The following is a 12,065-nucleotide window of genomic DNA, read 5'->3' as shown; positions in this document are numbered from 1 at the left end:
GTCGCCAATGCATATAATGAGCGTTAAAAAAACCTACATTGATCCAAATACATGACACAGTGATATTACTTATGTACATTGTAACTACCGGTATGCCAGCAATTAGGAAGAAGACAGATAAAGACCAGCGCTGACGCTCCAGCAGAGGGGACGTTGACTTGGGGTTAATGGAGGTGGTGGTGTGCTGACTTACCACCCAGGTTGTCCATCTCCTTCTCCTGCAGCAGGCTGACGGCATCTTCGTCTCCCTCCAGCACCAGCTCTGTCTCGGGGTTCTGGCTGGCCACAGTTTGGCTGCGGAAAACTTTCTTAGACTTGACAACCTTGTCCTCCTCTGTGCCTGTCAAAAGAAAAGTGGGGAAGAGAAACCACTAAATATTGCACTCTGACCTAAAGCTCAGATCGGTATATGTCACTATGCTTAAATGGACAGAAATACCTCACTATGGTCTATTCCTTGGCATGGTCCTACCACCTATTTCCTACTCTGAATAAATATAAATAAATATTGCAGTTTCCATCGATATATTTCTGTTCAGAAATACTGTACAATACTGTGAGTATGGAATGGTTCAGCTGTTGTACTCATTGACTGAGCAAAAGCTTGCCTAGAAAGTATAGGTATGGCAAGGCAAAATAATGTAAAATATACAGTGCATTTCACTAATGCATATAGCCAACATATATAAAACATATTTAGTACAAGAAAATGCATCATAACAAGAAAAACAAGAATACCACCCACCAAAAAACTCAACACACACACACAAATTATTCCTTGTGTAAACCAAAAGCACACTGCAAAAACCTCAAAATAACTGATTGAACCAGGCATCATAACCTCACTCTTGATAACCAGAGTATGAGCTTAACAGGTTTATTCTGTGCATATCCACGTTCAAACAAAAGAAACTTCTTTCATAGGCTATTCAAATGCATAACATCTAGTAAAATGTATTAAAAGAAACAAACCATGGAGAACATGAAATACGCAGGATGAACCTGATATGAGATGCTCACTAATGTACTTGCCATTCCATATGAAAGAATGTCAGTGTACACGTTCGTTCATTGAATACATTTCGCGTGGTTGAACATCAGAGGTGATTTAGCTTTTATTTTTAGACAAGGTCAACAATGAAACACTATCTGTAGCTTGAAAGACCAACAGCTGAGTCGGGGGATACATCTCGAGCTCGTAGTCGATTAGAGATATCATTTGCTGCTTTTGGAGACTTGACAAGAGTGAGACTGAAAAGGCAGCACAATTAGGAGGCTGCTTACACCAGCACTTCATCACATGGCAATGGTGGAGCATGCACACTGAAAAAAACAAAGAGGTCTCGCAACACATTTATCAGCTTAAATCAGCCCATCTCCAACGTGTGCCTGCCACACGGCTGCTCAAAACCTTTATGCGAATTTGTCGTTCTGAAGTGCAATGTAGGGACTAACCGAGTAACAAACTTGCGTGCGTGAAAGGAAGAACACATATCAACAAATGGGAGGTGGCTGACACCCGTCTGACATGCTTCCTTTCAGCACAGCTCTTAATTTGCCTCTCCCTCCCCTGAGGAACATGTACCTTGTCTTGAAGAGGTCACATTTGACTCATGTCAACACTGCTACTGAGAACAAAAAAAGTCTGCTTCCTGCTCTGTCTCATATCTAGAGTGCTTTCATCAGACAGAGGGAAGAAGTCTGTGCGTTTCGGAAATGAATTCTGTGCAATGTTAAAGGCAAAAGCCAGCCAGCGGTCAGAGATCAAAGCAAAAGGAGTGAAACTTAAAACTGTAATTCTGTAAACCATCATTACGCTCCGAGTAAAATGAGGGAACGTTCAGCAGCCAGGCTGATGTTCTGATTGGCAAGTCTGTACAGGGCTGAGTAGACCAAATAAACCATGCTGATTTCTACACGCAAATGACCAACATCTACTGTTGTGGGGGAGGCGGGGTTCAGCTTTACCCAAAATGCAATTTTGTTCTCACAGACAAAGTAATATGGTTATAAATAACAAGAAACAAAGAGCTATGACATGAAGGAGAAAAAGTGCTGACATGAGAAGTGATCTTTTCATGAGTGATAGCCCGTTGACTCGGAGACACTCTTGTATTAAAAGTGCGGCTGTGGAAAGGGTCGCCATTTGTCACTATTAAAGGACTTGCTGTGCAGTGGTGTCGATGCAGACTCAACACAAACGTTTTCATGTGTTCACCCTTGACCACTAAATGGCAAAACAAAGAGAATGGCCCTTGATATAACTCGTACGAATGACCTATAATGAAAAAGAACAAGAGACAAGTGCAGGTAGGGGTAGATACTATATGCACATCCAATCATCACCTACTGAAGGATTTAAACATTCTTTGCTCAGTTGATTTTATGCTGTGAGTAGCTGAAATTCTTCTACATTTGTGTATTAAAGAAAGGAAAACATGTTGCCTACGCTGTCTCACTGTATAATGACGCTACACCGACTAGCATCTATCTAATTAACCTGCACAAAGTGAGCAGTCCATCGAAGGCCACTGGCATTGACTTCTCCATGTCTCTGGAAAAAAATCACAGCAGTTTCATGTCATTTCATGTCTACTTAAAGTCCTTTAGGAACCGACCACCATTCTCACGGGTCCTCTTGTTCAATCACAGAGTTACAACTGCCTCAGAGTGCACTAATTACACTCACTAAAGTGCATTTCAGAGCTTTCATGACCCCATTGGAGGCTGTTGAAGACCTGCCAGCTGTGACCAATGGAGGACGCCCCTGAGCACTCATCACTGGGGTTCAACAAGGATCCATGGTCGTGAGAAGAGGGTGTCTACCGATTGCCTGTTTAGGCACAATTTTTCCTAAACATATAATCTAAACGGGCAGGAAAGATTGTAGTGAATCCCTCTCACCCTGGACACAAACTGTTTGAACCTCTCCCCTCTGGCACGAGGCTGCGGTCCATCAGGACCAAAACCTAATGCCATGAAAACAGTTTGCTCCCCTGTGCAGTCAGCCTCACCAACAAGGCCCTGGACCCTTGACTGACATTGACTCTCAACCCCCCCATCCCTAGTCACTACACTTTGCATTGACCTACATCCTGGACTATACACCTGTCCATTACACATACTATATATTTTTTGCCCATTCAGCCTCTTTTTTCTTATGTTAAACAACTATTTTGTATATATTTGTTTCTGTATTTATTGTTTATTTCATATTAATGTTTGTTGGTTTATGTATGCACCAACCACCAAGGAAAATTGCTTATTTTAGAGTGTTTACATTAAGTTACTGTTAGGTACTGTGCTGTTAAGGCCATTTTGCATTTTGCATTTTTTAAACCAAAATGATTTTATTTTCAAAGTGTATTTATAATAGCCTGACAAGCCAGACCCACATCCAGATGTTGGGTCTGGGAACTCACCATTGGCAGGGCTCAATCCGAGGGGCGGGATAAATGGTTGTCTTTCAAATAGGATAGCGCTACAACCAGGCAGAGCAACGAAGAAGGTAGCGAAGCTAGTTGATAGATTCAACTTTTGCCGTATCCGGTCGGCAAAACTCCGAACACATCGTCCTTTTTTAAGAATGACTTCAGAGCCGTTCTTTGTTCTTTTCTCAAAGAAAAGCTGAACTCCAAGTCTTCCAGAAGACTGCTGTTCCCAGCAGCAGCAGCCATAAGCCCGCCTACCAACTCTATACACGATGTGATTGGCCTGACTAGAGTTTGGTTTTTCCAGCTCACAAGCCAACGGAGAGTGCCTAGACCCCCCCGGCTGCAAATTACATTTGCCGCCGCTAGGGTGCGTCTAGTTTTTTAGGCTAGATTTATGATGCAATCCTGAAAAAAAGGGATGTAACCATTGTTTTCTTAGCTTAGCTTCTTTACTTCTTTAATGTGATGTGATTCTGCTGGAAGAGGACTTGGTCCCAGCTCACACAAAGAAGTGAGATTACTGTACAGTCTTTAATGGTGATGGTGACAGTTTTACAGGAAGTTAAAGCGTAAATATCATTGCGACTTTAGCATTATAGATGGAAAAATTGAGCAGCAACATTTTGTGTTTCATGGAGACAGATAGATAACAAGAACTCCTCGGAGTAATAAAGCCGAGGAGTAAATGTGTTCTTTTGTGAACAAGCTAAAGTCCAATTCAAATAAACTAATCTTACTAAACTATAATCTTAGATACAGGCTCCCACTTTGGAAATATTTCAGTGTTCAGTAGTTTTACTATTCAGTATGGAATAGATAAGAGCTGAATGGCCTTGAAAAGACATTTGAATCAACTACAGTACTGTTGCCAAGGGTCCATGTTTCATGCACTGCACTGCTGGAGAGTTTCGTGGCACTAGCATTTCATTATTACAGCCTCAGTGAGTCTCCCATGTATTATACACCCTGCCTCAACCACTTCACTGCCACTCATCAAAAACAAACCCACAACATAATGTATGGGTAAAAAAGCTGATTTCACAAATACTTTGGGTAATTTAATATACACGACTACAATTAAAACACAAAATACCTAAAGGTTGGTCATTATGAGAGGTTTTTACCACTGAATGTTTGTCAATTGATATAGCAGGCAACATTTTGGACACAACTAAAGACCCACAGCTATCTCGACCTCTTTCTTAACAAAGACCTGGAGTAAAAAAAAAAAAAAATGAAACCCTGGAGCTTTTGCAGGAATTTGTCTGTTTTATGTCTCATTGTGTCAGATCGCTGTAGATAACAAGCATTAGTGTAAGCCTCGGTTCCATAGCTTATTTACTACACTATCTTAGAATGTACATCAGTGTTATGTGCGGTCACTCAAACATCCATATAACTTGAGCTCTATAGAATGTTTTAAATACATCTCTTCCATTTCCCAGACTCTATCTGTGTCAGATCCTGCCCTCCTACGCTCCCTCCTTCTCCACGGGCTCCACATTCCACATGGAGAGAAAAAGTCCAGTCCATGGGATTGCATTACCGGTAGGGCGATGCAATTCTGCCCTCTGTCTCTTCACTTTTATTTACTCTGCACTGAAAGATGAAATGGGGGGGGGGATGACAGCTTCATACTTCCTGTGATGCAAGCCATCCGTATGTGTTTTGAGACTGTTAAAATAAACATTAGAACTTTGATGTAGGGGAGTTTATACGGTACAGCCGCTTCCTCTTGGGGTGATCTTTATTCAATATCCTGGGATGTGCAGTGCGTGTCTACTGTGCTGCCAGAGGTTTACGAACAACCTCATCTTCTCTCCATCAAAACATTCACAGCAGTGTCTAATAATCCCCACATCTGGACCTGAACGTTATAGGTACTCCACATAACCGTATCTGAGCACATCGTGCATTTACCGAAAAGGCTGCATTCAAACGTCCGCCGGATTTGCATGTTAGTAAATGTCCTGGTGTCATTTGTCCCAGGTTTAATAGCTTTGATTATTATAAAGCTGGAGAAGGTTAATATCTCATCATGAGACTGGTGCCTCTAAAGAGCTATAACGATCTCTGCCCGGGGCAATCAGCTCTGAGAGAAGCAGCTCACCTGAAATGAGACAGCAAGGACACCCGGAGGTAAAACACCCCGTTAAACACTTGGATCAATATTAACGTGACTTCCATTTCATGCTTGCCCAATTCCAATCACCTAACAATATACTCTGATACTGGGCCGTGGCTGGCTGTAACAGGGCAGGTTATTACAGGCAGAGGGCAGAGACAGAAAGTGCTGGCTAAGCTGTCAATGCTGCTAATAGACAACGAGGCAGAGTTTAACTTCCCATCACACACGCTCATCAATGTACACACACTCTCTCTCACACACACACACACACAGCACAAAAGTCATTCCAAAGATTACACTTATGCACTACTTATGCCAATATATCAACTTGATATTTTTAAGTGCTCATATTATGCTCATTTTCAGGTTCATAATTGTATTTAGAGGTTATATCAGAATAGGTTTACATTGTTTAATTTTCAAAAACTCTCTGTTTTAGCTACAGAGTGAGACCTCTCACTTCTGTTCCATCTTTGTTGGGAGTCGCACATGCTCAGTACCTAGGTAAGGACTACTAGCCAGTCAGAAGCAGAGTATGAGGGCGTGCCCTGACAGTACCTAGGTAAGGACTACTAGCCAGTCAGAAGCAGAGTATGAGGGCGTGCCCTGACAGTACCTAGGTAAGGACTACTAGCCAGTCAGAAGCATACTATGAGGACGTGCCCTGACAGTAGCTAGGTAAGGACTACTAGCCAGTCAGAAGCAGAGTATGAGGGCGTGCCCTGACAGTACCTAGGTAAGGACTACTAGCCAGTCAGAAGCAGAGTATGAGGGCGTGCCATGCTAGCAGCTAGGCGAGCATTATAACGTGTGTTCCAAAGTGACCACGTTTGTCTCTGAAGTAAAGGCTGGACTACAATAGAGCTGTTTGGAGCAGTTTGTGAACAGTGTTTTCTGTTGGAGATGGTAAGTCCCTTTGGGGTGGACTTTGAGCTTTTTCACTTTGTAAACCTATAACGTGCACAAAAAGATATATAACACAATAAAGGAAAGGGACAAAGCCAAAAAGCATAATATGAGTTTCCCAACATTTGCACTCTTGAAGAACTTCAGGAAGAATGTTCAATCTAAATTCTTCTCTTGGCATATAATAATATGATAATATGGAGAGAGAAAAAAGGCATTGAACTGTCTTTTACAACAACAAAAAAAAGATACAATTTTAACATTTGGGTTTAAAAATGTTGCATTGGCAAGTGGTCAAAATAATTGGTCAAGTAAATCTCTCTTGGAAATCCACACAACAATGAATCAAAGAATCCTACTTCTAAAATGGCGAAGAATCTTTCATTTCGTACTGTCTAAGAGAAAACACAGACGATTGTGAGACTCTTGAGATACTCTGCTGTCAAAAAACAACACAGGCCACTCACATACTAAAATATTCTTTGTGATGAAAAAAAACTTTCATTTCCCCCAAGTGAGCTCGTAAGACTGACGTTTACTGTGAACACAACAGTTCAAGTCTGCCCTCTTCAAACTCAAAATGGAGGCTGAGCGTATATTGTCATATCCTGCTGTCAAACCAGAAACTGTGTATTCAATTTGGACAACCTATTGGTTATCCAATAGTCCCAGATTTTAAAGCTTTAATAATGACTCTCAAGGGCCAACTCAAACAACCTCTTTGTTGTTTTACTCTGGTGCCTATGCAGCCGGCAACCCACTAAAAAGTTCAATAGAGATCCCTGTCACATCTAGGAAGCAAAGTCTGAATGTTATGACTAATGGATATCCAACCTCTGTGCCTCTGCACCAGGGTTATCAGCTAAAGACAGGTCCTATCTTTAATACCATGCTAATTAAAAATGAATATTCATTCCAAAAAAATAAAAATAAATAAAAAGCACAAACTGTCATAGGGCATTTAAAAACTGCCAACTGTCACTGCCAACGGAATCTACTGAAGCTCGAAAAAAGAACAAAAGATTCTTCTCATCTTAACTCATAACGCAACCTGGCCTCCCTCCGCCGTGCAACCACATCAAAGCCTGCTGAAAAAACCCTGAAAGTGCAGCTCACCTCTAAAGGAGAGCAAGAAGGCCATCCGACTGCAGGTGATCCCTTTCACTTGACAAGTTTATACATTATTTCGCTCATTAAAACCGTTGCATGCCAGCAGGACTTTAGTCAACAGAAAGAAAACTGAGAGCTCAAAAGCATACTCTAGTGATCTGATGGACTAATATGATATGTGTTTTTGGCAATGTCTTGAGGACATCTGTCATATAAGTCACTAAAGGAAATGACACACGTATACCAATTTGAGCAACTGCACAGTAGGTAAAGAGGCCAATGGGCGATGCTAACTGACAAAGCAGATGGAGCAAGCCTTTGTTGCACAATGTTTCAGTTTCAGTATCAAATACTTACAAAGGCTTGGAAGGCAGCTATTTGGACCTTGCTCCTTCCCAGAAGGACAGTTCTAGTTTCTCCACAACATAGCTTAATATGTTGCACGATCGCCCCCACATACCTCAAAAGCTCCGGCAGAAGAAGTGTGTGTTGGAATTTTTCTAAACTGAATTTAATGCATCTTTATGTTACAAAATAATAATAATACATTAAAGGTCCCATGGCATGAACATTTCACTTTATGAGGTTTATTAACATTAATATGAGTTCCCCCAGCCTGCCTATGGTCCCCCAGTAGATAGAAATGGCGATAGGTGTAAACCGAGCCCTGGGTATCCTGCTCTGCCTTTGAGAAAATGAAAGCTCAGATGGGCCGATCTGGAATCTTCCCTTTATGATGTCATAAGGGGAAAGGTTACCTCCTCTTTCTCTGCTTTGCCCGCCCAGAGAATTTGGCCCACCCATGAGAGAGAGAGAGAGACATCATGGCTTGAAAACAAGTAAAGTGGCAGTTGGTCAAGGCCACACCCCCACCCTCCACCTTGCCCCCCCCTCTCTCCTCCTCAATAGTATTTAAAGCTACAGACACAGAAATGGCACATCCTAAGGAAAGCTCATTGTGGGACTGGCTCTAGTGGCTGTAATTCTGCACCAAGGCTGAATTTCTGGAAAGAGACTTCAGATACAGTATTAGGGGACCACTAAGGTCTATATAAAAGAGACTTCAGATACAGTATTAGGGGACCACTAAGGTCTATATAAAAGAGACTTCAGATACAGTATTAGGGGACAACTAAGGCCTATATAAAAGAGACTTCAGATACAGTATTAGGGGACAACTAAGGTCTATATAAAAGAGACTTCAGATACAGTATTAGGGGACCACTAAGGTCTATATAAAAGAGACTTCAGATACAGTATTAGGGGACCACTAAGGCCTATATAAAAGAGACTTCAGATACAGTATTAGGGGGACCACTAAGGCCTAAATAAAAGAGACTTCAGATACAGTATAGGGGACCACTAAGGCCTATATAAAAGAGACTTCAGATACAGTATTAGGGGACCACTAAGGCCTATATAAAAGAGACTTCAGATACAGTATTAGGGGACCACTAAGGTCTATATAAAAGAGACTTCAGATACAGTATTAGGGGACCACTAAGGCCTATATAAAAGAGACTTCAGATACAGTATTAGGGGACCACTAAGGCCTATATAAAAGCATCCAAAAAGCAGCATGTCATAGGACCTTTAAAATAAAAAAGTACAAAAAACTAAATTAGTAAATGTCTGAAAAAAGATTACAGCAATGACTGGGAAGGTGTAAACTGCAATTAGCAATTATTAGTGGGGTGAGAATTGTTTGCAGCATACTGGAAATGTGGATAAAAAGCTAGGCGCATTACGCTGCAGGGGAAGTTTGAGTTGTTATATTGATGTTTTGATATGTTTTACAGGTGTGCTGGTATTTACAGGTAGGCAATGTTGATGCAATGCAATTTCTTTGCAGATGATATCGATGTTCAAAGGGTCTTTAATATTTCGAAGCAGGTTTAAAGTGCTGAAGTTATAACATTTGTTTCCTTGAGTCCTCCCCCCAGCACTGTCAACATATCACCAAAAGCCCACAAAATTAGCTCACCATAATGGAGCCACCACAAAATCTAAAGCAGACGGTGCAATTATTGCATCAGTGTCTCATATATGGACCACCTGCAGCCGAAGCAGCAGCTGGCATGCGTTTATCTACAGTGCTGCCATGATCTTAAAACAGCAGTCACGGCAGAGCTGGCAAAGCAGCAAGATGATGTCCTGAACACTGAGTAGCTCAACACTGAGACAGCCAGAGGTCAGTGAACACTGTGATCACTATGCATGTGTTGCTATAGGTCTACAGTCGTTTTAAAAGGCTACCCTGACCATAATGCATTGCCTGTTTTCTATTTTCTATAAAGTAAAGAAGGTGCTTACGCCATTAATTTCAGAATCAATACATTCACCCTTGTGCCATTAATACATTTGCTCTGCTATTCAATTACAGATGGGAGAGCAGGGCCAATGGTGTTTAATAGTACTAAGCTGCTTTCCTTTAAAAGTCATTGTTGCATGACATAAGGCAAAATTGACACAAGGTGGTGGGCAACACTAAAAGACTGACTGGGTCAATAAAAAGTTTCAGGCAAAGAGAAGAAAAAAAGTATCGCTATAAGAAGAAACTATAAAGGGAGAGATCCAATTTGTTCTTGAGTATGTGCTGTGATGGAAATAAAAAAGTGCAATAAAATGTATATGTCATGTTCAATTCACAGGACTCATAAATACGTCAGCCATTAAAATGACACTTAACTTCTCCTGAGCAATATGCTAAACTATATGGACAAGCGTGGGCGAACTTCAGTGCCCTTTCAATGCTTATTCCATGGACTATAACGGCAACGTTTATATTCTACATTAACATGGGGTAATTATGTTCTTGAATGTTCAGCTCCCTAATTCTGATGGGGTTTTTAAAAAAAAATACTGTGATCAAAAAAATGATAAACTCACCATACTCCTGCAGTGACTTGCATGTGACATCTAAGTGGGTGGAGCCAAATGGGTTCCTGACAAATCTCCGCCTCCGCCGCAGGTCATCCTCCCAGTAGTCGAGACGCCAGAAGTCGTGCAGCTGACTATGATAGAGACAAGAAGACAGGCAGGTTAGATGGAGCACACACCCCTCACTGATGGTCTGATTACAGCAGCCACGTCCTTATCAGGGGGAAACATCTTGAGGAGGGAAATCAGGCCACGGATAGCAGATTTATTAGGCCGACTAGTGGCAGGCTGTGCAGAGGCCCAGTAATGTTAGCTCTGCTAAAGCCTATAGCATAAGAACAGCAGGGAGCAGCAGAAGCACCAGAACACATAAATCACAGGCACTCCCATTAACAAATACAGCATCAAATTACAAGTATAAATGGCACAGCTCGCCTTTTTTTACAATGTTTTTTAACAAGTCTTGTAAATCAAAGGTAGGAACCTCAACGCAGACAGCGTGGGGTTTAATGATCGGGGTCTTGGGGCGGTTGAGGCATGAGCCTATAAAACAAGCCCCCTCCCTGCATATGTGGAGCCATGATTAAAATAATGTGCTGAAATATTCATTGAAATGATTCCCAGAGCCCTGGAGCAACTCAACTGAAAATTGCATTTTTATTCATTATTAATAACAGCGAATTAGGGTCGTAAAAAAAGGGAGAGAAAAAGAAGAAAACAGTTCCAGCATGTGGTAACCATCTTTGTAAATGATTATTTCAACATAAGTGAGGACCTGGGATAATTTTATTGCCTGCAGCTAATGCAAACCATTAAGCACCAGGACTAGCATTCGGTTACTAAGTGCTGCTTGTTCCAACTGTGCACTAGCTGGAGCTATTTCAAAGCCTTTATGCTTCCTTTAGAGGGAAATGCAGCAAAACGTCTTGCTTTAATTTACCCTTAACGGGGAGGAGTAATACATAAAAAATAGTGATGACTGAAATAATTGGTGTGCAGTTGACAGTAAGGTAAGATGTGATTACATCAGGCTAGCATGAGGTTCATTTTCATTTAGTTTTCAGCTAGATTTGAAGAAATATGGCATCACTCGGTTTCATTTTGTTGAATTTCAACAGCTACAGTATGTGTGGTTAGAAGAGAACATTCCAATATCCACTGTGTCCATGCTGTAGTAGAACAGAACTCTTTATGCTATTATCTAAAATGTTGTCTTTGCCTCCAAATTATAAAATAGTAAAACACTAAAAAACCGTCACTCAAAGCTCCAAATAAGACCTCAGATCTGGTACTGGGCGTCCAAATCCAAGTAGAGATTTTGCAGTGCGTGCAGGATGTACAGTAAGACCTTGGCATGCAGCCATCTATTGCATTGTATGGTCTCTGCCCCCTTTCCTGCCGCAGTATTGAAGCAGTCTAAACAGATTAAAGTGTTACAGGGGATCACATCACAAAATACAGCCTCCTTGCTCCATGAATATAATATCTACAAATGTCAGAAATCAAGAGGATCAGGAGACTTAGCTGGGCTCTGACAGCAACAACAGCTCAGTTTCAGTTAAGTATCAATCAAAATTGAGTATGTGTGTGTGTGTGTGTGCGCGTTC

At 41.4% G+C, this 12,065-nt stretch overlaps 1 protein-coding gene across 1 annotated transcript in view; it reads right to left on the bottom strand.

Moving 5' to 3' along the window:
* Window positions 1–12,065, bottom strand: part of nbeab (neurobeachin b) — a 118,642-nt gene that overhangs the window by 79,239 nt on the left and 27,338 nt on the right. The window contains exons 8-9 of the mRNA XM_078245694.1: window positions 10,468–10,592; window positions 194–340 (exon numbers count right to left, since the gene is read on the bottom strand). Of these exons, the coding sequence (XP_078101820.1) occupies window positions 194–340; window positions 10,468–10,592 (272 nt within the window). The remainder of the gene's footprint in view (window positions 1–193; window positions 341–10,467; window positions 10,593–12,065) is intronic.

The sequence above is a fragment of the Sander vitreus genome, chromosome 3 (genome assembly GCF_031162955.1).
Source record: "Sander vitreus isolate 19-12246 chromosome 3, sanVit1, whole genome shotgun sequence".
NCBI lineage: Eukaryota > Metazoa > Chordata > Actinopteri > Perciformes > Percidae > Sander > Sander vitreus.
Note: the sequence above shows the minus strand (reverse complement) of the source record. Positions and strands in the feature narration are given on the sequence as shown.